Genomic DNA, 27,020 nt, shown 5'->3' with positions numbered 1-27,020 from the left:
AGATGGCTGTCAGCACTTAGGATCCAAAATAATTGATTTGGAGGGGCTCTCGTTTCTTTTTTTACTGCCATGCACACGTTTAGACAGTTCTGATGGTTTGTGTATGTGTATGTGTGTGTGTGTGTGTGTGTGTGTGTGTGAGAATCTTTTAATGGGTGAAGAGAGTCGAAAGAAAGAGGAAAAAAGGATGTGGAGTAGAAGGTGAGGAAGGGCGGAGAAAAAAGGGGAAGGAGGAAGAAAACAGATGGGGAAGGAAAAACAAGGGAAGGGGAAAGGGAAATGGGGAAAAGGAGGAGAGGAAGCATAGAAATACAAGTTGGGTGGCAGAAAGAGTGCAGAGTTAGGAAGTCTGGAGTTCTGGGTGAACCTGGACAGCCTCAGTTCTTCATGTATAAAATGGGTTGGGGTGAGGAGAAAATGCAAATACATGTGAAGCAGTAATAGCTAGAGAGTAAGGGGGAAGAAATAATGAAAAGGAAACGGGCAAGGAGAGGAAGGAGGAAAAATGGAAGAGGAATAGGAGAGGAAGAATAAAAGAAGAGGAAAAGGGAAGGAAAGAGGAGGAATAGGAATAAAGGAAGACGTCAGGAGGTGAAAAAGGAGAAGAGGAAAAACGGGGAGAGAAAAGGGGGAAACAAAGGAGAGAGGAGGAAGAATGGAGGGGAGAGAGCGGAAGAGGACGAGAGAAGCATAAGGCAATGAATGAAGAAGTGGAAGAAGGAAGATAAGGAGGAGGTACGGAGGAAGGCAGAGGCGAACGTGACAGCACTCACATATGCCGGGTTTCGCGCGGCCGTCCTCTGCCCCGGAAGCGCTCTCCCGCCGGGTCCCGACTTCCGGGACAGCGCTGTTGTTGCGGAGGCCGCTGGGCGAGGAGGCCATTTTCCATCTCGGGGAGGAAGGAGGGACTGAAGGGGCTAGTGAGCGGACTAACGTGACGGGGAGAGAAGGAGGGAAGCGCCCCCCCGGCCGCGGAGAGAGGGGCAGAGGCGGCGGGTGAGGCAGCTGCGAGTCCCGGAGAGATGTTCTCCCTGTCGAGCACGGTGCAGCCCCAGGTGAGGCCGCTGGGGCCCTGTCCCCTCCTCAGACCGGCTTCCCGCACCCTGCTCAGGTCGCGGCCGGGCTGCCGGAAGAGGCTTGGGGGCGGGCGGGGTCGCGGGTCGGGAACGCGGGTCGGTTCAAGCGTCCTTGGCCCCGAGGGTCCGTATTCCCGGCGGAGAGAACCCCGCTTTCAGGAGAGTGCCCGGTTTCCTCCCCTCCCCCATCCCACTTGGGGACGCGCTGAGGTCCCTGGCCACGAAACGCTTAAACGTCGCCCCAGCCCCGGGCCGACCCGGGGGCGGTGCAAGCTTTATTATTCGGAGACTGAGGTTACATGCCTTGGTCAAGGTCTGAAGCCCCTCTGTGGGGAGAAACAGGCTTTCTAACCCAGGTATTGGAATGATTAATAGGAAGTTTGCCCCCAAACTACGTGGGGTTCTTGTACCTTCCGGATCTGAGATTGGTCCAGTTCACTATCTACTACCTTTAATGTCTTAAAGTTCTTAACCTATGGTCCGGGAACTTGTTTTGAAAATTATTTTTATCGCTATTTATTTTAATATATTTTGTTTCTTTTGTATTTTATTCGTCCTTTATTTTATATTGAAAACTTTTTGAGAAGGGCTTTACCAGTCTGTCAAAAGGACCCACAACATAGAAAAATTAAGAATATCTCTTTTAAGATATTTAGTAATGCTTCCTTAAAATTCTTAATGGTACTCAAAAATACCTTTTTTTCCTTTCTTCGAATTTTGATAACTAATTTTTGATATTTTTTTAAACACGCCCCCCCCCCCTTTTTTTTTTTTTGGTTAGGGGCTGGCTAGCTTTATAATTTTGAGTGTTGATTTACTGCAGAGCTTAGAAAACTATATTGACCTTTTAGTTTTGTATTGATTCAAGGACTAGAAACATCCACATTTCTGTTAAGGAAAGTAACTTCTGGTTAAAAAGGGAATGAAGCATTTTGACAGCTAATTATTAGTAGGTGGGGTTGTAAATTGTTAGATATTTTGATTTGGGGCTTTTGAGGTTAAAAGGAAAATAAATCTTTTTATAAGTCACTATATTAGGACGTTCTTGATAAAATAATATTTTTTTCAAATACCAAAATGACTTTTGTCATAAACTTATGTTATTTATGAGAGGAGTTATTTCTTAATGTGATGATATGATTGCATTTAATAAAGCCTTTTTTTCTTGTGTTATTTGTCAAATATGTGTTACAAATGAATATAGTATGGTTTACTGAACAGGACATTGAAAACGTTTACTCTTTTTTTTTTTTTTAATTTAATAGCCTTTTATTTACAGGATATATACATAGGTAACTTTACAGCATTAACAATTGCCAAACCTCTTGTTCCAATTTTTCACCTCTTACCCCCCAACCCCCTCCCCTAAATGTCAGGATGACCAGTAGATGTTAAAATATATTAAAATATAACTTAGATACACAATAAGTATACATGACCAAAACATTATTTTGCTGTACAAAAAGAATTCAGACTCTGAATTATTGTACAATTAGCTTGTGAAGGAAATCAAAAATGCAGGTGTGCATAACTATAGGGATTGGGAATTCAATGTAATGGTTTTTAGTCATCTCCCAGAGTTCTTTTTCTGGGTATAGCTAGTTCAGTTCATTACTGCTCCATTAGAAATGATTTGGTTGATCTCGTTGCTGAGGATGGCCTGATCCATCAGAACTGGTCATCATCTAGTATTGTTGTTGAAGTATATAATGATCTCCTGGTCCTGCTCATTTCACTCAGCATCAGTTCGTGTAAGTCTCTCCAGGCCTTTCTGAAATCATCCTGTTGGTCATTTCTTACAGAACAGTAATATTCCATAATTTTCATATACCACAATTTATTCAGCCATTCTCCAACTGATGGACATCCATTCAGTTTCCAGTTTCTAGCCACTACAAAAAGGGCTGCCACAAACATTCGTGCACATACAGGTCCCTTTCCCTTCTTTATAATCTCTTTGGGATATAATCCCAGTAGTAACACTGCTGGATCAAAGGGTATGCACAGTTTGATAACTTTTTGAGCATAGTTCCAAACTACTCTCCAAAATGGTTGGATTCGTTCACAACTCCACCAACAATGCATCAATGTCCCAGTTTTCCCGCATCCCCTCCAACAATCATCATTATTTTTTCCTGTCATCTTAGCCAATCTGACAGGTGTGTAGTGGTATCTTAGAGTTGTCTTAATTTGCATTTCTCTGATTAATAATGACTTGGAGCATCTTTTCATATGTCTAGAAATAGTTTCAATTTCTTCATCTGAGAATTGTCTGTTCATATCCTTTGACCATTTTTCAATTGGAGAATGGCTTGATTTTTTATAAATTAGAGTTAATTCTCTATATATTTTGGAAATGAGGCCTTTATCAGAACCTTTGACTGTAAAAATATTTTCCCAGTTTATTGCTTCCCTTCTAATCTTGTCTGCATTAGTTTTGTTTGTACAAAAACTTTTCAGTTTGGTATAATCGAAATTTTCTATTTTGTGATGAAAACGTTTACTCTTAATTCCTTACCTCAGTTCTTTGTAATGTGGTATAGAATAAGAACGACTATGTAAAAGAGTTGTCCAAATCTATTGGTGTTCTATTGATCTTTGATTTTTATCTATGTAGGGGTTTCCTAATTTGGGTGTTGATTGCAACTTCTTTCTTATTTGCATTTGGAGTGTTGAAAATTTAAGTGACTTACTTGTGGTCAAGATTTGAACCCAGGTTTTCTTGACTTCAAGTTTGTCTAGATCAGGGCATCATAAGCTTTTTTCATTCTTGACCCCTTTCAATCTCAAGAAAAAAACTATACAAATCAAATATTTACTGATAATAAATAATTATTTTGCAACTTCCACATTCTTATGAGAGCCCATTTTCTCCATGGGGTCACAACCCACAGTTTAAGAATTTGGGGTGTAAATAACCATTATGCTGCAATGCTGTGTGTGTGTGTGTGTGTGTAAAGGTGAAAGTTCTGTATCATTTGGTAACTTTTCTATTATATAGTAGTGCCAGATTGATTTTTGTAATACATACAACACAGTCTAAATAGGTTTGGGAAAATTTTGTGCTAACAAAGGAATTATAGGATTTAAAAGCTGGACAGAGCCTTAGAAGCAATTTCTTTTAACTTTTTCAGATGAGGAAACAGATTGGGAAGTAAATTTTATTAATGTTCAGAATTTCCAGAGTCACACAAATGTTTGGTGATATGCTTTAGAATAGAGTTCAAATGTCCGGACCTGGCCCCTCCCATCCAAAATACTAATTTGTTTTCCTTATAGTAATAAATACTATCTGAACAGGTTTACATATGTGACCTTGATGTAATTATGACACAGAGAAATGCAGTGAAATTTAGGACAATTGTGTACATATATATATCTATATACACACATATAAATGTTTATATATGTATATATATACCTCCTGAATGCTAATTGTATTTAATTTAATTATGTAAACATTTAAGAGCCTTTTGCATGCTTGGCACTGTGCTGTGATCTGGACATAGACAAAGAAAGTGAAATGACTTGCCCTTAGGAAGCTTACATTCTGCATATTTTTCTAATATGAAGTTTTCACATAGTTTATAAAATTAGGGAAGAAAAAAGTTGTTCTTGTTTTTTAATTGTCAAAAAAAACTAACTTCATCTTTTGAAATGTGCTATAATCCTTTGGGTTTATAATGGCAAGTTTGATTATATAAATGAATTTTAAAAATCTGCTCCTTATTAAAATCTAAAATTATTTCTAATAAATATATATACTATAATAGAAATAAACACTATAAATCTTTAATTTGATTCAGGTTACTGTTCCTTTGAGTCATCTCATTAATGCCTTCCATTCACCAAAAAGCTCATCTGTTTCTCTAAGTGCATCAATTTCTCAAAGTCAGCATCGAGAAGCAGCCGCGGAACATGAGGCGCCAAGCACTGAGGTACTTTCAGTTTTACATGTAAAGTGTGCCTATGAAATGGGCTTTCTATTAATATCTGATTGAAAAATCTTTAAATAAATTTAATTTTGAATTTGCCTTCCAGATTTTCAGCCTACAATATATAATCTGTGTAAAAAATTTAAATAATCTTATTCTAGCTTTATATTGAACATAGACTTTGGTAACTCTTTTAATAATTATTAAAAGCTTTTTACTTTTATATGACTGCAGGAAATTTGATTTTGCTATCAGGGCAATATGAATCATTGACTAGAAATTATAGTTTCTTCCATCTAGATACTTTATTACATCCCATTATCAATAGAATGCACAAAAAAACCATGTCTTCATTCTTATCCAGAGATTTGTTTTTAAGTAAAAAGTGCAAGGCAAAAAAATAATGCTGAAATTTATGCTCTAGTTCTTAGACTTATTTTAAAAAAGGAAAACAATAAATTGATCAGTTTTTATGTTTGATGAATATTAATTATGTGATCCAGACTTGTGATTTCACATCTGAAAATTCTCTTTGAGGAAATTCTTACCAACACATATCAATCAGTCAATAAGTATTTTTAAAGCCCATACTGTATTCTAGGTACTGTGCTAAATAGTGAGGATTCAAAAAGAGCAAAAATAGTTCCTGCTCTAAAGGAGCTTACATTCTGATGTACTTAAACAGGATATACAATGTGCATACAAAGTAGATCCTAGCTAACTTTTTTTTTCCGTTTTGTACTCTTAGAGTTTTCCCTATGCTATTAAGAAGTTTTAACTGCCTTATTCAGCATCATGTACTCAGTATATTAGGAATGGGAATGAACTTGGGTTATTCTGATTCTGAGGTTGGCCCTCTATCTTTGTGCTACTGTGTTATTAAAATAATGCATGATGTTTGAGTAGTAAAGCAATATCAGTGATGAGAAACAAAATTTTGGTTTTTTGATACTTTGTAATTTAGTCCTTTGTAGTCTTTAAACAGTTGAACCTACTTGGTAAATTCTGACATTCAGGCCTGCTGTAACGGTTACAACATTTTTGTAGGATGGAATATAAATAAATAATAAACATGCCACTATGATATTTCCGAAGCTTTTCTTCTTTTGTTAAGAATAAACAGTTTATGTAGAATTGAGTGGGAGTGTTTTGTTGTTTTAATATGTGGCTTATGAAATTGACCTTTTTTATATTACAGTTTTAAGTTATTCCTTTTTATTAATGATATCATTTGTTTATATCTCACATAATTTCAAAAGCACTGTTATATACATTCTTTCATTTGATCTTATGGTACTATAAATTAGCTGGAGCAGGTGGGTTTAAGTACTGTTTTGCCCAACAAGAAACTGAGAGGTTAACTTTAAGTGCCTTGTCTGAGTTTAGACAGGTAGTGTAAAGTAGCCTTCTAACTTATAATTTATTGTTCTTTCTACTATTATACTTTTTCTGTCTTGTATTCATCATAAGAAATTGACATTGTTTAGGTTAGCACAGAGTAATTATATAGAATGCAATTACTATTTTATCATTTGTATCTCTCAGATAATAACCAAAAACTTGGCATTTAGCTAATGAGATCAAAGAAACATCTTTATAAACCTCTAATACTATATTTCTGACTAGTTCCCTTCCTAGATGATCAGTTTGCTTTTGTGTGTTGTCTGCCATTTTGAATATAAGTTCCTTGAGAACAAGGGCTGTCTGTTTTTTAGCAGTTATTGGCTTAATAAATGCTTTTTCATTTTAATGGCATCTGGTCTGAGCAAGGTATCAAACTTAGCATTTTGCTAATACCAATAGAAGTTAAATGACTTGGTCTGGGTCACACCTACCTGTCTCTGCTGAGCAGTAATAGCTTTCCCTGATAGTCAATATTTTAGAAATAAGTGACATGATCAACCTATGTGACCTCAGAAAAAACCAAAATCACACGCAAAAAAAATTTCCCTTTAGACAAGAGAAGGAAATTCAATCTTGGCAGCAAATTGACTTTATATTCAGTTTGAGGATTTTGGAAAATTTGCCTTGTTTTTTCGGGTTAAAAAATATCTTTTCTTGTAAAGATTCCATAACAATAAAAATGTTTATTTTGTTTATTTTGTTGCTTCACAGCCTGTGCTTAACCTGAAGGACCTGGGGTTATCTGAATTGAAAGTCAGACAGCTTGATGAACTAGTTGATAGTCTTCTTCCTGGTTTTTGTACAAGGAACAGAGTTTCTTCTCGATGGCATACATCTTACATTTCTGCACAGTCCTTCTTTGAAAATAAACATGGTGTGTGAAATTATCAAGTCATTTTATTTTTCTAACAAAAATGAAAGACAACTTATTATTAAGTATGTATTGCTTATTGCCTGAAAAGAATAATAGTTGCTGGGATTTATTTCCCCCTGCAGCTTTGTAGTTACCTAAAACAAGTTACATAGCAGGAATCAGATAAAAAATTTGCATTGATTCTGTTTATCTGAGAAGGAGAGAAGAGGAAAAAGGGATGTTTTTTTCCCTGTTTTTAGTGAAAAGAAGTTAAAGGAGTTCAACCCTTCAAGGTTAGGAATAAGTAGAAGGAATTTAGGAAAGATGTTGGGAATTGAAGTAGCATGCTTTTTTTCCTCCTCTTATACTCCCTTATTCAATTGGATACTTGTGAAATAACAGTTAAGAGATTTATAAAGTTCTTTAATGTTTTCAGAGTGTTTTATGCACATTTCATATGTGGAGATGGGACAGGAGGAGAAAAAAAAACAAGCCATTCAGTTTTTGATTTAACCTGAGAATTCTCTTATCACTAACTTTCCTTTTGTTATCAGATTTTTAGCAGCCTTTCAAAATGGACATCATGTCAATAGTTCCTTTCCAAGTTTAGTCTAATTATGGGAAAATAGAAGGGGATCCCCTACCTAACTTTGCTTTCCTTTCAGGGGGTCTCTTATCTCTATAAAACTTTTAACCTGTGATCCAGGGAGGCTGTGATATAGTCTGCATTCATAGTTTGTCCATTATATATTCTCTTGAGTTTAGGAGAACATTTTTACTTATTAAATAAAGATGAAATCCAGTAATGAGATCCTTATAGCTAGTGTTAAGCTTCTATTGATAAAGTCAGTCCCCTCCAGAAAGAACCTCACTAAACCAACCATTCAAGGAAATGATGACTAAGGAGGTAGAACTGCTATAATGTTTTCTCTGAATTACTTAGAAATAGTGGGCGAACAGTTGCTTGTTCATTTTTCTTTTTTGTTTTCTTTTTGTGTTTTTTTTTGGTAATTATTAGAATTGCTTCTAGAAAGGCAAATCTTTTTTTGTCCTCTTGAAGTAAATTTACTAGTCTACTGAAAATATTTTTGACGTCTTGATTTGAGGTACTAACTTAATTGGAAGTCATGAATCAGTTAAAATATTCTTTTGAATTGTTGATAGATCAGAACCGAGTGAAAGATGTTAAGATGTTGGGTTGTTTTTAGAAATTTTAAAAATTATGTTAAAAAAGAAAAGTTGCTATTTATAAATAAATAGATGTAGCCAATTTAAATTTTAATAGTTAAAATTTTTTTTCTCAGTAGGCTTTTTATTGGGTATATATCAATGATTTTTTATTTGAAATGTTTCATTTGACAGAAAATGTTTTCTTTGTACAATTTTATTCCTAGGTTTCCTAGACATATTTAGTACCTTACGTTCTTCTTGCTTGTACAGACAACATCCCAAGACTGTTCAAAGTATTTGTGCAGATCTTCAGCGGTGGCCAGGTATGCAACAAAAATCTTTTTATGAGTATATTAATTTTAAGTAGCGTCCTGATTTTCTCTCTTTCATAATAGTTAGCATTTATATAATCCTTTAAGTTTGTAAAACATTTTACAAATATTTTATCTCCAGAATAATCCTGGAAGATAGGTGTCATTAGATCATTTTACTGATCAAGAACGTACTGTTTTAGTGTCTTGACAGTAGTATGTGTCTAAGGTAAGATTTGAACTCAATCCTGACTCCAAATCCTATATTGTATTTACTATGACATCTACCTACTTAGCACATTAAAGATTTTAAAAACAATTATGTAAGCAATTCATGGGATTTAAAAAATATATATTATTGATAAATTTTAATATTTGTGTTTTCTAATCTGTATAACAGACTGTATTTTAATAATATAAGGCAAGTGCCAAAATGAATGAAACTCTTCATTATATTTATCCTATTTTAACTTTTCATTATCTTGTGATTTAAAAATTAATTTTATGTAAAATGTCTACTTTTTTCAGAGTAGATATTCCATAATTTGGACAGAGATTGTCTTTATATCCCTAGCTCTCGTTTTATTTCCTGACAGGCAATAATCACTTCATAAATGATTGATTAAGCGATATGTGAATTTTTTTTATTATAGCTTTTTATTTACAAGATATATGCATAGGTAATTTTTCAGCATTGACACTTGCAAATCCTTTTGTTCCAACTTTTTGCTTCCTTCCCCCCACCCCTTCTCCCAGATGGCAGGTTGACCAATATATGTTAAATATGTTAAAGTATAAGTTAAATACAATATATGTATACATGTCCAAACAGTTGTTTTGCTGTAAAAAAAGAGTCGGACTTTGAAATAGTGTACAATTAGCCTGTGAAAGAAATAAAAAATGCAGGTGGACAAAAATATAGGGATTGGGAATTCTGTGTAGTGTTCATAGTCATCTCCCAGAGTTCTTTCACTGGGTGTAGCTGGTTCAGTTCATTACTGCTGTATTGGAACTGATTTGGTTCATCTCATTGTTGAAGATGGCCAGGTCCATCAGAATTGATCATCATATAGTATTGTTGTTGAAGTATATAATAATCTTTTAGTCCTGCTCATTTCACTCAGCATCAGTTCATGTAAGTCTCTACAGGCCTTTCTGAAATCATCCTGCTGTATATGTGAAGTTGATATGGAGAATTATTTGGTGTTATCACATGATTTCTTAATTATAAAAAATTTTTTTGATAGGACTTTTATACCACCTTTTGTTTCCCAGCATTCTCTCCTTTGTAGTAAAGAAACACAATTAAGGTAAAATTTTATCTGATAAAAGCAGATGGGACATTTTGTTTTTTAAGTTGTCCTGCCTCTTTTTAAGAGGAGGAAGGCTTTTCTCTTCTTTTTGATCCAAGATTATTTCTGTTAATCAGATTTCAATAGCCTTTGTGTGTGTGTGTGTGTGTGTGTGTGTATGTATAAAAATTATTTGAGCAAATGATTTCTTATTCCAGCCTTTTCATTTGTCATTTTCCAGGTTAAATATCATGATGCCTTATTTCCCATTCTTGTATATTGATGAAAAAAAACTAAAAAAAGTTGAATTGATTTCTTACTTAGAACAAATTAATGATATATCCCTGTATAATTGTTGGTGCTCATAAATTCTCCTATTTTCATATTGTTGATTATTTGTCTCTTTGCCCATAGCATCAGTCAGAACTTTTTTTCCTTATTGGAAACAATCCTGCTTGTAATGTTTACGTAAAATGACCTAGACACCTATTTCACTGAGATTGAGGTCATCTGGTAGCCTCCCTCTTCCATTTAAAATATTATTTTTGGTATTGATATCTGTTGTTTCTTACATAATCCAGTTTTTCTTAATATTTTCTCTTGTCCTTCCTAGAGAGTCATCTCATCTGACAAATAATATTTTTAAAAGAAGGCACAAGGGGCAGCTAGGTGGCACAGGGATAGAGCAGCAGCCCAGAAGTCAGGAAGACCTGAGTTCTGGCCTCAGACACGTAACAGTTTCTAGCTGTGTGACCTTGGGCAAGTCATTTAACTCAATTGCCTCAGCAAAAAAAAAAAAAGGCACAAAAAAGAGGAAAAGAGGAAGAAGAGAAAAAAAAAACCTCAGTAAAAACAATCAATATATTTTTAAAATGTGAAAATATAACATTGTACTACATCTTTGGTCTTCTCCCATCTTTGAGACCAAACTGTATCTGTAATTTTACAACACTAACATCTGATTGTTTTTATCATTGTTATTTTTACTTTTTACATTATTTTCATTGTTCTTATTGTCATCTTGGCACTCCTGCATTTTTTAAACCTTATCAACATCCATCTCTTTAATGAAAGAAAAAAGAGATCACTCCAAATAAGACTAATACTTCTACTTTGGCCTTTGATCTTACTCTCTGTCACTTTCTTTAGGTCTTTGCTCTCTTCTGTCATCTATCTTTATTCTTCTTAACTGGTTCCTTTCTATTTTCTGACAAAACATGCTTAAATTTTTTGAATCCTTAAGAAAAAAAAGTCTTGATTTTTCTAGTTTATCTAGCTGTCAAAACTTTTCTTTTTCTTTACTGCCTAACTTCTTTAAAAAAATGAATTGCTGCTTTTATTTCCTTATAATCTTTTGAGAAAATAGTAGCTGAGAGTCATTTGTAGTTGGGCTCTCATCCCCACCTTTCTCCCAAAGCTGTTTTCTCAAACTTCATCACTGACTTTAATTTTCCTTTTAAAAAAATAAGCATTTTTATTTGTTATGTTTTTTTTTTTAACCAAAAAAAGTTCAAAATAATTAGGGAATTGCAATTTTCTTTGCTTTTTTCTTTTTCTTTTTTTTTTTTTGCAGCTTTTTTGTCTCTGCCTTCTTTTAAAAAAATAGATAATAAATTTGTTATGTTACTTTCAAAACTATACTTTTAAAAAATGTTTCAGTAGCCCTCTTTTTTGTGGGGGAGAGGATCACTATTACGCCTTCCATTAAAAACTGAAGAAAACTAAATAAAGATCCACATAGTTGCCATGTATAAAAATTTCTCTATCTTAAATTTGTCACCTCTGTCATGAGATTGGTATAATGCTTTTTCAGGCATCATCTGGCAAGAGAGGAGAGGCTACAAGTAGTGACATCAGTTAGAAAGCTTTTACATTATTCCAGTCAAGAAGAGACTAGGGCCTGAATTAGGATGGTAGCGGTGTGAGTGGAGAGAAAGGTATATAATGAGAGGTGTGAAGGTACAAATAACAAGACATGACAACAGATTGGATATGTAAAGTGAGTGTGAGAGAAGAGTTAAATATGGCAATGAGGCTCACTGTAAAGATGGTAATGCTTTTGAGTGACTTGGAGGAAAGATAATGAGTTCTTTTTAGATGTGTTGAGTTTGGAATGACTATGGGACATCCAGTTTGGAAATGTCCAAAAGCAGTTGATGATGCTGGTTTAGCTGTCTAGAGAGAATATTTTGTGTATACAACTGTATAATGTAGACTAGAAGTGGTTATAGAGGCAACTAGTAGGTGACTCAGAAGATAGAATGTTGGACCTGGAGTCAGGAATCCCTGAGTTAAAATTCAGCTTCAAACACTTAATAGCTATGTGATCTTGGGTAAGTCACTCACCGCTGTTTACCTTAATCCACTAGGGAAGGAAATGGCAAACCACTCTGAGTATCTTTACTAAGGAAACCCCATGGACAATATTGGTATGGTATGGTCCACAGGGTCACAAAGAATTAGATACCACTGAACGTTCAAACAACAGGACTAGTTATATAGTGTGTTTCGGAAATGCAGTTTTAAGTGCAGAAGCGCAGCTTTAAGCTTACTGACTTCTAAAAAGCTTCTAATTAAGCTTCTAAAGCTTAAAACTTCATTAAGAAGAAATGATCTTTGAACCCATGAAAACTGGTGAGATCATCAAATGAGATAATATAAAGGGGTGATTAGTTTTAAGACCTAGATGTTAGTGGGGGCAAATCATATAATAGTTCTTAAAATGTGGTTAAAATTTAGTAGATTATTTCTTTTAGCTTCCAAATGACAGCTTTTCTCCATTTTTGTCTTATATAGAAATACTCAAATAAGTGTCATATTTTTGTTTTGTTTTTCTGTTAATATGTTCTGCTGCATAATTTATGAACTTTTTTTCATAATTACCAACATTATCTAAGTTTAATTTTTGTAATGATATCCCCAAGAGGCAGCCTGACAAAGTAAATTATCTATAAATAGGAATTAATTAGTAGAAATTCATGTGAGAGAGTTAATTAAATGTCAAGGCACCTTAACTTTTTTGGGTAGATAAAGGTGATAAAAAAGTACAAAAGTACAAAATGCTGGTATTGGATTGTAATAGTTTAAAATGATTGTACATATGGGATTTTTCTTGTTTTTTTGTGCATTCTATTTTAGTAAAATAAGAAGAAAGGTAATAAGTATTGTTTGTTTAGTTTTTATACAGTCTCGCGGTTTTAAGACTTTGAAATCCAGGACACGACGTTTGCAGTCCACCTCAGAACGATTCACAGAAACACAACATGTGGCCCCATCATTTGTAAAGGTATTTAATTTGTCTTAATATCACACTGTAGAAAGCATTTTTTCAAATTATGAAAACAAATACATTTGGTGTCTTTTTTTTGTTGCTTGGTTTTTTATTTTGTGTTTCTTTTTTTCAACAAACAGATGTAGGATAATTGTAGTTATAACTTTTTTTAGTTAATCTTTGTAGCTGAATTTTAAATTTATCTTTTGTTCAGAAATGTTTTCTAGCTCTTTGTCATTGTGCCAAAATAACCACTTATGTAATCATGCTAAAGTTTTAAGTAAATTCTTCCTTGCTTATTTATGTCAAGATTTTTTTAGATCTTAGATTTATGGCAATTTAAGTGAAAACCATAATGGTACTATTGGAGCTTAATTGCAGTAATAGGAGTATGTGGTGAGAATATATCACTAGTAGTAGGAGAAGTAGATATATTGTACTTAAAATAAACACAGACATCTAGGTAATTCTTTCCAAATTAGGAATCTAAAAGTTAGTGATTCTGCTACTTTGCAGTATTAATTATTTAATATTTCTATAATAGATCTAGTTCTTAAGAGAAATGCCAAGAGCACCGAGATATTTTGTGACTTGTTTATTAGGGTCACAGAGGTAATATGTGTAAGAAGTGGCACTTGAACTGTGACTTTCTGGCTTTGAAACTGGTTCTCTGTCCACTGGGCCATAGTTCCAGTTTAGGATGAAGATAAAATTAAAACTGGAGTAATAAGATCTGAAAAATCCTTTGAATTAATTCTGCAGCCATATATTGTGATTGTAAATATTGTCATCTATATATTTGACAAATACTAATAGACATGTCTTTAGGGGTTTCTTTTGCGGGACCGAGGATCAGATGTTGAAAGTTTAGACAAACTCATGAAAACCAAAAACATACCTGAAGCACATCAGGATGCATTTAAAACTGGCTTTGCAGAGGGCTTTCTGAAAGCACAAGCATTAACTCAAAAAACAAATGGTAAGTTGATTTTGTTGGCTTTTAGAGCTTGGGAATCCAGTGCTGAGTCCAGCCACTAATCCTTTTGTCCTTCTGTCCTATTTTCTCTATTTCTTTTCCCTGCTTTGGAAGAACAGTGGACTCATCACCTCTATTCCATTCTCATCTCTTGCCCCACCCTATTTTTTGGTTTCTTTTAAACTTTATTTGGGGCAGTTAGAGGCAAGAAGAAAAACATTGGTGAATTTTTGATACTGGTAGTTTTGTGAGATAGTTTTTAGGCATACTACTTAAAGATCTGAGCTCAAGGGCACAGGAGTTTCAGAGTTCAATAAAAAGATGTATTCCACCACAGTATTCTCACATGATACAGTGAAAAAGAGCACCAATTCTGGACTCGGAAGGCTTAGGTTCAAACCTTCCCTCTGATTGATACCTATTAATTTTAATGATCTTGAGGAAGGCACTTAACTTCCCTTGGCCTCAATTTCCTCATCTGCAAAAGAAATGGATGAATTCTTAATTTTCTTTACAGAGTTTGCATGTGTGATGTTAATTGCATTTTTTGATTTCCAAAGATTACTTCTATTATATATTGAGGGTGATCCTGGCTTTGACATATTTTGTTTTAAAGCTGCCTGTTTTTTTTACTTTACTTTTTTCCAGATTCTTTAAGAAGAACTCGTTTATTTCTCCTTGTTCTCCTGCTGCTTGGTATTTATGGACTGTTGAAAAATCCATTTTTATCTGGTAAAGGCTCTTTTTTCAATACTGGTTTGTTAACTTTTCATTCCTTTAAATTTGTATTGCTTTTGCTTCCTATTTCATAGAAATTACATCATCTAGGAAGTATGATATGATCAATGAATCTAAAGCTGAGAAGATAGCAGTAGTATCTTCTGTTATGTAAATAGTATCTAAATAATATCTAAATTAGTACCTAAAACTACATCCTTTAGCTTTTCTTAATTTAGAATTATCTGAACATGCTTCAGGTAGATTTGGAATAGGGATATGTATTCAATTAGTCAGTATTCATTAAATATCTGCTATGTGTGAGCTCAGTGCTATAAATACTGGAGATTCAGAAAAAGGCAAAAAACCAGTCCCTGCTTCCATTCTACTCAGGAAGACAGCATGCAAATAACTATATAAACCATTACAGCAGGATAAATTGGAGGTAATCTGAGGGAAAGCATCAGAACTAAGAAGGTTTGGAAAAGCTTTCTCTGTAGAAGCTGAAATTTTAGCCAGGATTTGAGAACAATGAATCTCGAAATTAGAAATGAGGAGGGAGAGAATTACATGTATGAGGAAGTTAAAGTGAAAATACTATGTGAGGAACAGCATGGAAACTGCTCTTCTTGGATTGCAGAGTTTGTGGAGATAAGTAAGGTAAGAAGGTTGGAGAGATGGGAGGGAGACAGGTTGTGTAGAGCTTTGAAAGCCACAGTGAATTTTACATTTGTTTAGTGATAAGAGTTTATTGAATAGAGAGGTGACATGCTCAGACCTGTGATTTAGGAACTGGATAGCCTGGTTAAGCAGAGACTTGAGGCAGATAGCAACTAAAAGGCTATCAATGACTATTAATGACCAGGAGTGAAAGTCTGCCCCCAGGTGGTGGCAATTTTAAGAGGAGAGAAGAGAGTATACAAGAGATTTTATGAAAGGAAAATGGACAGGATTTGACCATAGATTGTATACTGGGGAGGAAAGTAAGAAACTGAAGAGTTGAGGATGATGCCTAAATTAGAACCATGTAGTAGCTGTAAAGATGGTGGTACTCTTGATGGTAATAGATAGTTTAGAAGGGGTGAAATCTAAATGTAAATCTAAAGAAAAAAGTTGTAGACAATTATATAATATGTGTTAAAACTGGTCAAAGGTCTGTCAGCTTAGGCAGTTAATTTACTTTCACTTAAAAACAGGTTTTGAGAGTACTATATGCAAAGTACACAATACAGTTCATTATATTTAATTATAGTTATACAGTGCTTCATTTTTATAAGTTTATAGATGAGGCTGAACATTTGAAATTCATCATTTTTTTTCTTTAATTGCAAAGATGAATTTAAATTTGTCTAATAAAAGGCATGAATTCTTACTTTTAAAACAACATGATTTCAACAAACAGTATTCCTAAAAGGCAGATATAATGTGACAGTGATTGCAGTCAATTTTTTCCATCATTTCTAGCTTTTCATATTTATTCTTTAGTTTCTCAACATGAGCTGCTATATGAAAGGAAAAATACTCAGTGTATCAAGGATATTGCTTGAAATGAATCAGGATACCATTCTGGTACTTTTGATGACCCTTGTTTTTCGTTATCCTTAGTGAAATTATACTATCCCAGAATGATTTGTTCATTCCTCTGACACAGTACTTTTGTATGTACTTACCCCCTTCTTAGGCAAAATTCGCTTTTGCTTCTCCAATCCTATCTCAAGATCTAGAAATGAAATGGTGGTATTTGAGAAACAATTACCCTTGCACTTAATTTATTTCAGTTACTAAGGAAGGACAGGTAATGATATTTAAATATAATTTCTGTACACGCTTCTCCTGAAAATATGCTTAGTGCAATCTCATGTGTTTTCCCCAGGAGCAGCTGTAGTTCAGTATGATAATGAAATTAATTTTTTTTTCTATTCCTTGTTTCTTTTCTTCATCTCTTCTAATTGTGTTCACTAGACAGATCTTCAAAGAATAAACTGTGATTTTTGTAATATGATATGGTAACTGTGGGCATATTAATTTGTATGCAATTAAATTGTTAATGATAGTCCTTGCTATTAAATTACTATTTGAAGTAAGCAGAATACTATTTTATTATAGTCAGTAATGTCTGACTCAATCTGGAAAAATCCTAAGTTTGATCACTATTTGCCAGAATGTGAGGAAGCCTGGGATAGTAGCAGATTCTACATTTTATAAATTTGAAAATCATTTTAGAAAGTGACTGAATGCATCTGAAAATTTTTAAGCTTACAGTAGTTTTAATCAGAAGTTTCCCCAAAATTTATATTTAGAAAATTTTTTCCTGTCCTCATTATCCTAATGATCTCATCCATTTTGTATCTGATTGCGACCAGTAAGTAATCACAGGCAGTAATTGATCTGTGATTTGTATTTTGAAATGAAATAAGAATTTAAATACAGAATTAAAATGGCTGCTTTCTTTCAGGTTAAATCTAGTATTTTTAGGTTATAGGTTTGTACCTTTGCAAAAAAATTTATTATCTATGTATTAACAGAAATCTAAGAAAATACTTGGGGGTTTTTTTGTGTTTTTTTTTTTTTTTATTTGATAGCCTTTTATTTACAGGTTATATGCATGGGTAACTTTACAGCATTAACAATTGCTAAACCTCTTGTTCCAATTTTTCACCTCTTACCCCCTCACCCCCTCCCCCAGATGGCAGGATGACTAGTAGATGTTAAATACATTAAAATATAAATTAGATATACAATAAGTATACATGACCAAAACGTTATTTTGCTGTACAAAAAGAACCAGACTTTGAAATATTGTACAATTAGTTTGTGAAGGAAATCAAAAATACAGGTGGGCATAAATATAGGGATTGGGAATTCAATGTAATGGTTTTTAGTCATCACCCAGAGTTCTTTCTCTGGGCGTAGCTGGTTCAGTTCATTACTGCTCCATTGGAAATGATTTGGTTGATCTCATTGCTGAGGATGGCCAGGTCCATCAGAACTGGTCATCATATAGTATCATTGTTGAAGTATATAATGATCTCGTGGTCCTGCTCATTTCACTCAGCATCAGTTCATGTAAGTTTCACCAATCCTCTCTGTATTCATCCTGCTGGTCATTTACAGAACAGTAATATACCATAACATTCATATACCACAATTTATTCAGCCATTCTCCAACTGATGGACATCCATTCAGTTTCCAGTTTCTAGCCACTACAAAAAGAGCTGCCACAAACATTCGTGCACATAAAGGTCCCTTTCCCTTCTTTATAATCTCTTTGGGATATAAGCCCAATAGTAACACTGCTGGATCAAAGGGTATGCACAGTTTGATAACTTTTTGAGCATAGTTCCAAACTACTCTCCAAAATGGTGAAAATACTTGTTTTAAAAGGAAATTAAGTAGGTAGGAAGAAAATGGCACAAGTTTAGTTAGTCAGGGAATAAGTTAGTTATTCCTTGAATAGAGGGTAATAGAAATTAAGACTTGTGATTCAGGAGATAACATTTTTGTTGCCAGCTCCATGACTGATTGGTCTTCTACCATAAACAAATCACTTAAAAAATTCTTAGGGTCCCAGTTTCCCTTTTTGTACAGTGAAGTTGTTGAGTTATCTATATAATATGTGCACATATGTGTATATATGTATACACATGCATATATACATATACACACACACACACACACATACGCATATAAAGATGCTTTCCAGCTTTAACATTTTATGATTCTGTGAAATATAACACTTTTCTTCTTTTCTTGCCTATAGTCCGATTCCGGACAACAACTGGACTTGATTCTGCAGTTGATCCTGTCCAAATGAAAAATGTGACCTTTGAACATGTTAAAGGAGTAAGTTCAGAAGTTTTATTTGCTTCTTCATATAGTACCTGAATAAGATATATATATATATATATACACACACACACACACGCTTACATATATATGTACACACACATCCACACATCCACACCCCCTTTTGTACAAGCTGTCCTCTAGGCCTAAAGTGGTTTGCTACCTTACCTCCATTCTTTGAATCCCTTATTTACTTTAAAACTCAGCCCAGGTGACACTTTCTTCATGAGGTCTTTCCTGGTTCCTATAACTCCTAATACTAAAGGATAAATGTATTTTTGCATTTACTGTTATTATGTAGAAATTGTCACCTTCATTAGCAAAAAAAAAAAAAGGACTTGAGGCCAGAGACTTCCATTTTGTATCCCCAGCCAGAGTCTAGTACAGTACCTAGCATATAATAAATGCTTATTGATTCATTGTAATAATAGATGTATTTTTCTTTTTTTATTTAGTTAATCTTAATTCAACAAATTTTTGTCAAGTACCTACTCTTTGTGAAACTTTTTGCTAATGGTGCTTCAGTTGTAGTTCTTAACTCTGATAATGTACAAATATCTAAAAAATTAGCTGCTGTTGGATAAGTGCAAGATATGATACAGTATTTGCCTAGCATTTATTAACTGTGCTATTCCATTGAATTCTGTGAATATGTGTCTAATACTATAACATTCAAAAGTCAAAGAAAGAAGTTGTGATTAGTGATGCATTAGCATAGCTTCTCTTGTTCTGCTTGCTTGCTGCTTTTTAGATATAGTTTCTGTGGGGATGAGATAGGGAGATACCAGAGAAGTCTGAAACGAACTAGTTTGTACTAGAGAAATCGGGCTTAAATAGTGAAGCCAAGTTTGCAACTTCATAGAGACACCTGAATTTGCCAGGACCTTAGACTTCAGTGTTAAGTTAATTCAGCTTTTTCATTCCCTCATTTTGCTTTTTGCATATTTTTCTTTATTCTTAACTCCAAATATTCATTGCCTTTATACTGTCCTCTCCCTTACCTACGGCAGTCTGAATTTTCCTACCACGAGTCAAAATTTTTTTTCTTATTAATATTATCAGTCTTCAGTAGCCATTGATCTAATGAAAGGTATAAGTGAGACCTTAGGAGGTGATTAGGAACATTGTACCTTTTTAATTGGGAAGTGTCCTGTACATGTGTATGTTATGTGTAGGAAAGCCTTCAGGTTTTTCTTGTTTACTTTTACTTACAGCTTGACAGTTGATTTGATCAAGACTTGGGGACTTTTTGGCACAGATGACTACTTAAATGGCGATAGATCACCTAGCGCCCAAATACCTCCTTAAGCAAAAACCTGAGATTCACCCCAGACTGAAGAATGATCAAGAAATCCAATGAAAAATTATAATGACTTCTACCATAGAACTACACAAAAGTCATACAGCAGCTTGCAGGCAATAGGAAAAAGAGGCCTGCCAGCAAATCCAGTGCCATTACAGACACAAGCAGGCGTTAGTAATCTCCTAGTTGAACTAAAGTTGGGCCAGAAACATATGTAGCCTGTTGAATGTGTTTCTAGAGACAGTAGGAAGTATTCCCAGAACTTCAAAGGTCCCTAGCACTGTGTCCTGAAATGATAAAGTCCTCATGGTTCTGAAGTGCTGTAAGGCCCTGAATATCCAGTCCTCTGAATTTCAAGAATTGAAGTGGGGGATGGGGAATAAGAATAATAATTACCAGGAGTGAGAAACTGTGCAAGAACCCAGGCTATCTAGGGAAAGATCTAGCAGAGTTAACCATTCTTTTAAAAAATGTGTAGGGTGAGATGGTGATGGACAGAATTTGGGATTGGCACAGAACCACAATTCAGTAATCAAATGTGAAGAGATGACTCATTGAAAGAAGACATCTAACAGTATAAAAAAATATTGTATCTGTAGAGATCCTTATGAAACTACCCTAGAAAAAGAAATAACTCTATAATAACTGTAAACAGACACTCAAAGAAAAACCATGGATTTTTTGCAATAACTACTCGAAATCCTAGGGAAAAAATGAAGCAAGAGATTAAAAATGAGGTAAAAGTTCTGGAGGAAAGAATTGGAAGGAGAATAAATAGTATAAAAAAGAAAATGATCAACCTCACTCAAGAAATGAACTCCTAGAAAATTAGACTAGATTGAACAGAAACCAGTGACTGTGAGACAGCAAAGAAATATTAGAAGAAAAATCAATTGTGGAGAAAGAAAACAGAAGAAAAGAAAAGAAGTTATCCAACTCCCCCCCCCCAAAAAAAAAAAAAAAAACTGGCCTGGAAACTGCATCTAAGGAGATATAGTTTAAAAATCATTGGATTCTGAAAAGAACATCTTTCACAAAAAGTTGTAAGTGAATGTTACAAAACGGCAAAGAATAAATTGTCCCTGAAGAAGAGATATGAGAAGATGCCTTGTCCCATTATTTGGGTGGGCAGGAAGAGAGTGGATCATGGATGTTGAAGATTGCTAAAAAAAATTTTTGGAGGCATTGGTTTTGCTGATTTTTTTTTCCCTCTTTATTTCTTTAAACATTTTTTTAAGAGGAGATGGTTTTTTTGGGATGGAGAGAACAATATAGGGAAAATTTAGGCCATGAAAAAACAAGAAGATCAATACAAATTTTAAAGAGTCAGTGACCTTAAAGACCAATTAAAAAAAAAAAAGCTGGTTCCCTATAATTCATGAAATTGTACATGAAAATTGTACTCATCTGTTAGAACCAAAAAGCAAATTCAAAATAGAATATACCAATCTTGTACTGAAAAAATCTCCCAAAGGAAAAGTCTTAAGAATATCATTGAAGAAAAAATATTGTAAACATCTAGAAGGAAGTGATTCAAGACTGGGAACTCTTCAGAATTCCACAAGACCTGGAAGGGTTATCATAGGTGAGAGATCTTACAAATATTGCATAAACAAAAGATAGAGGAAAATAAATAAGGATAATTTATCCTTCAAAGCTGAGTTTTCTACACAGAAAAATGATAAAAGAATTTCAAATGAATAGGAACTCTAAAAACATAAGAATAAAGAGAAACCTAGTGAGATTAAACTTATTTAAACATTGAAAGGAGTTATATGATGATAGAGTTTTACTGTTCTAATAAGGAGAGGATAAACAAATTTTCTTTGGAACCTTAATGTCTTCAAAGGCAATAAGATTTAGACAGATACTAAATCTGACTAGAGAATGGATTGATTCTTAATGAGGATTTTTAATATATTTAATTTTTATGCTTCATTTTATTTTAATAAGGACTGATCGTTGGGTAATAGGAAAATATCTGCCTTTTTCATGCTTTTATCAGATATCTTTTGTGGTGACCATTCTCATAATGACTCTTTTTATGAGTAACTAAGAGAACTATTTATAATTCAATTTCCATTCAGAGTTCCTCAGTTCTCTCAGAGCATTTAGAAGAACTTTACTTAGTTGAAGTAGACAAAGAAAGGTTGAACACTTGAATACACACAAGCATTTCTGGATAGTGTTTCTTCATCATCAGCCCTTTGAAATTGTCTTAAATGTTCAGGGAAGACTAGTACTTCTAGTATGACAGCCGCCAAACCCTTTTCAGGGTTACTTTCCACCTTTGGTCCAGATTTGATGTACCCATTTCTCATTTGTGACTCCAAATGGCTGTAACATTCACAGCAGCCACACCCTAATAAACTGTTTTGTTATTGAGGATTTTGAGAGGGGGAAAAAAAGAATGAATTTTAAAAGGAGGAATACATTAGTTTAAAAAGAAGCAAGAAGGGAGTAGAATTTCCTATTTTTCAGAAATAAGTTTTTCTTAATACAGTCTTTCTTATATTACCATAATATCCCATTTTCTTTCTTCCTTTTCCTCCCTGGGAACCATTCTGTGTGACAAAGAAGTATTTTTTGGAGAGGAAAAAAAATCACAATTGATCAGTGCATTGAAAAAAGCCTGAAAACATGTGCAATGTGTGACACTGTGAATCTTTGTCCTATACGAAGAGGCAGTTTATGAGTGTCTTCTCATATTTCTTCATTTAAGCCCTACTTGGCCTATGTAATTTTTAACATTTGATTTTTTTGTGCTTTCCATTGTTGTAGTTACTGTGTATGTAGTTGTATGTATTGTGTAGTTTTGTGGCTTTGCGTATTTCATTCTGCATCAGTTCGTATAGTTCTTTCCATGTTTTTCTGTTTTGAGTGTTTATTTTTGCTTTTGTCAGATAGCATGATGGCAAGTTTTACTTTTTTGGATTCCTTTGATGCATGGTAAATTTTTTCCATCCCTTCAGCTTCATTTTGTAGACATCTTTTGTTTTTTAAATGTGTTTCTTATAAGCAGCAGCTTATGGGATTTTGCTTTCTTATGTAGTCTGTCCCTTTTTTTCACTTTTCTAGATTATTTAATTCTTTCACATTTAAAATTATGTTAGATGTATATCTTTCTCCTTCTGACTCTAAAATATTCTTTGCAAATTATGATCCCTCTCCCACTTTGGGGGGGGGGGGCGCTGTAAACACAGTATTATTATATTCCTTCAGTTAACTTCATTCTTTTTTATAAGGTGGCCTTGTTCCCACTGTTTCTTTTTTTCTTCTCACCCCAATCCTCTTTTCATTGGTAACCCCTTTGCCTTTAGGGTTCTGTTTATTCCTTTTCCTCTCCTATTTTTATCTGATTATGTTTCTTCCTCTTGTTAAATATATTTCTCCTTTCTCTATCCTTTCAGATTCTGTACACTAATTTTTTAAAATTTCGTTTTCTTTGTAGACTTTTCCAAAAAGTATTTCTCTCATCTTCATTATCCATCCTCTTTATTTCTCTAGACTCTCATTCCCAGCTTCTTAAACCTTGTAATCTTTTCCTCCTCCTTCTTCTCTTCCCTCTCCCTCCTCCCTCTTTTTTCTCCTCCCTTTTCTTCTCTCTCTCCCCTTCTCTTTTCCTTCTCCTCCTCCTCCTCTTCTCTCTTCCTCTTTCTCCTCCTCTTCTTGCTTCTCTCTCCTCTTCCTCCTCCTTTCTTTCTCATTTGCTATTATATTTGGAATATGAGAATATTAAAGTGTGGAGGAAGAGGTGGGGAGAGAGCCCATCAGATTAACTTTACTTTTAGCTGAAATAGACAAAGGAAGGTTGAACACTTGAATACACACAATTTTGTATAGAAATACTTGAAAATGAAAACGTGAAAACAAGGCAAGATAGAGAACATAACAGGGAAGCAATAGTCCTAAGTCAAATAGTGCCTTGTCTTGTGAGTGAAGATTAAAAGAGGGGAAAAAAAAAGAAAACTAGCATCTAAGGCTATGTCCATTCACTGGGAATGGCTGAAAAATTGTGCTTTATAAATATAATGGGATATTGTTCCTTAAGAAATGATGAAAGCATTTATAATCCTGGGTGTTATGAATTGATGGCTGAATGAACCAAACCAGGAGAACAGTATACATAATAATGTATAGCAAAGACAATTTTGAAAGACTGAAGAGCTTTAATTAGTGCAATTACCAATATAGGTTCCAGAGGACTTATGCTTAAGCATGGGTCCTGGATGATAGTGATGGACTTAAAAGTGCAGAAAAAGGCATATATTTGGGGACCATAGTCACTGTGTCATTTGGTTTTTATTGTTCTATTTATTATAAAGTTCTTCCCTCTTCCTCTTCCCTCTTATTAATATTCTGAAAAAAGAACCATTGAAATATATTTTAAGACAGAGAGCGGAAGAAAAAAAAAACTCAGAAGGAAAAGAGGCAAGTGGGACAGTTCTGAAAGTAATTTATGGGATTTCTGTATCTTTAAAAAGTTTGAAAAGGAAAGAAATGCAATATGTATTGTATTGTGCTGTATATGAAACCATGCAAAACATATTCCTGAATTTAGCTATCGTTATTTTGAAAAATCAATAGGAATGAGAGTAATACAGATTCAGTTTCATATAAAACTATTTTAGTATTCTGTTGTATATACAATAATCATTTTTGATGTTTAATTTCATAATAAAGTGATTTTGGGAGGAAGGGCAGATAATAGTCCTGTACTCCCTGTTCAGTGCTTATTCAGTTAGGGTCTATTCAGTTGTGGGTACTGTATCTTAAGCTGAATGGATGTATCAAAAAAAAAAAAAAGAAAAGAAAAAAGCAAACAATGGTGAGAAGCTACTTAAAAATCATGTTTTTTAGGTGTGCTTGAAAAGACTAGAGCATGAGATCTTAACTTTTTTTTTTTTTTGTGCTATTGATCTTTTTGGTAAGTTGAATAAAACATATGGACTTCTTCACATTTATTGGCTCTTCTTTGAAACCCATGGCCTCTACATTAAAGATTTCTGGACTAGAGAGGATATTTAAGCTTGATTGTTTAATATGTAAAGCATAAACCAAGATTTTTTTGTGAGGAGGGTAGCAAATAGGGGAGATTGAAATGTTATGAAACTGTTTTACTTAATTGTTTAAGTCTTGGGGCTGACATTTATACTATGTATAACTCTTTGGCAGGACTTTGCTTAGAGCTCTGTGTTTGTTTTTCATCTCTAAAATGAGTATAATAATATTTATATTAGACACTTGATAATTGTTGGGAGCAAACTATCTGTAAACCTGAAAGTATTAAATGTAAGCTATTGTGGGGAACACATTTTGAAGTGTAATAGTATTTAAACCTTTTTAATTAACAATCTAAGTTAACCATAACACCAGATGATTTTTTTCAGGGGAAAAAATGGGATGCTCTAAGTTTTGCATTACTCATGTATCTGTGTGTATATATGTATTTAAGCACACAGACATATTTATATATTTAATATGTTATAGGTAGAGGAAGCTAAGCAAGAATTACAGGAAGTTGTTGAATTTTTGAAAAATCCACAAAAGTTTACTGTGCTTGGAGGTAAACTTCCAAAAGGTAAGAGATCAGTCCTTTCTCTAATTGTGATAATTTAAGTTAAAAATACAATAAAACCTCATTAATTAAGTCTTCACTGACTTAGAATTTATCATCGATTAGGACAGTAGTTGAACTAGCTTACTTTTCATTATAGAGAATAAATCAATACTATTAATAATTTTTTTAATTAAAATTTAAAAAAATTTTCAATAGTATTTTATTTTTCAAACACATAAAAAGGTAGTTTTCAACATTCGTTTTTTTAAGACTTTGGGTTCCAAGTTTTTCTCTCTCCCTTCCCTTCCCCAAGACAGCAAGCAATCTGATACAAGTCAAATATATGCAGTTCTTTTAAACATTTCCATATTTGTCATGTTGTATAAGAAAAAATCAGACCAAAAGGGAAAAACTACAAGAAAGAAAGAAACAAACAAACATAAAAAGGTGAAAATACCATGCTTCATTCCACATTCTGTTTCCATAGTTATCTTTCTGGATGCAAATGACATGTTTCATCCCAAGTAATAGCTATGTTCTTCCTGCTTGTCCTGATACATTGATATAAGCAGGAGCCTGTCTGATAGTGGACTTGGAATTAGAAAGACTTGTTCAAATACTTCTTAAAGATTGACTAGCAGTTTGAAATTAGCAAATTACTTAATCTCTCACTGCCTTATTTTCTCATCTTTAAAAATCAAGGGATTCGACTGGATGACTTATTAAGATTTTTTTCCAGCTCTAAAATCTACAATTCTGTGAAAAAAATCTCAGGGAATGGAGACAACAGCTTTGTTGCTAAGTTCATTTATTACTGAATAATCTTAGAAAATGACATAGATGTTTAATAAAATCTCAAATGTCAGAATTTAGTACTGATATGAATTAACATCTATTTTATGCAATTGATGTCTTAAGAATGGATGAACTTTTTCCATAGACCTTAGGATATAAGGGATTTTGTATTAGAAGGCTGCTTCTAAGTCTAATTCTAGTTTTTTCAATATTCTTAAAAGCATTGTGTATATAGGCAACTAACTTAAACTTCTCTGAGGCCCAGTTTCTTTCTCTGTTAAATATTAATAGTTGAATTTACCTATCTTTGGGTTTTTGTGAAAGTTAATGTTCAAACAAGTATTTTAAAAACTTAAGAGTTCTATTTCTGAATTGATCTGAAAATAAATGTGGGAAATAATTTGAAAGGCATCATGGACATGGATTTTTAAGAAAATGCCTAGATCACAAATTTTTTTTCTTTATTGTTTCGTAGACACCTTTATTCTGTTGAAACTTGTGACTCCTTAG

The 27,020-nt window shown here is 33.7% G+C and overlaps 1 protein-coding gene across 1 annotated transcript in view; it reads left to right on the top strand.

Moving 5' to 3' along the window:
- Positions 1-829: 829 nt before the first annotated feature.
- Positions 830-27,020, top strand: part of YME1L1 (YME1 like 1 ATPase) — a 41,361-nt gene continuing 15,170 nt past the window's right edge. Inside the window, exons 1-9 of the mRNA XM_031939819.1 lie at positions 830-1,055; positions 4,883-5,014; positions 7,127-7,289; positions 8,663-8,761; positions 13,218-13,327; positions 14,141-14,291; positions 14,937-15,020; positions 18,767-18,849; positions 25,646-25,736. Of these exons, the coding sequence (XP_031795679.1) occupies positions 1,023-1,055; positions 4,883-5,014; positions 7,127-7,289; positions 8,663-8,761; positions 13,218-13,327; positions 14,141-14,291; positions 14,937-15,020; positions 18,767-18,849; positions 25,646-25,736 (946 nt within the window). The 5' untranslated portion in view covers positions 830-1,022. The remainder of the gene's footprint in view (positions 1,056-4,882; positions 5,015-7,126; positions 7,290-8,662; positions 8,762-13,217; positions 13,328-14,140; positions 14,292-14,936; positions 15,021-18,766; positions 18,850-25,645; positions 25,737-27,020) is intronic.

Source organism: Sarcophilus harrisii, chromosome 5, assembly GCF_902635505.1.
Source record: "Sarcophilus harrisii chromosome 5, mSarHar1.11, whole genome shotgun sequence".
NCBI lineage: Eukaryota > Metazoa > Chordata > Mammalia > Dasyuromorphia > Dasyuridae > Sarcophilus > Sarcophilus harrisii.
This window is presented reverse-complemented; position numbering and strand designations above follow the sequence as displayed.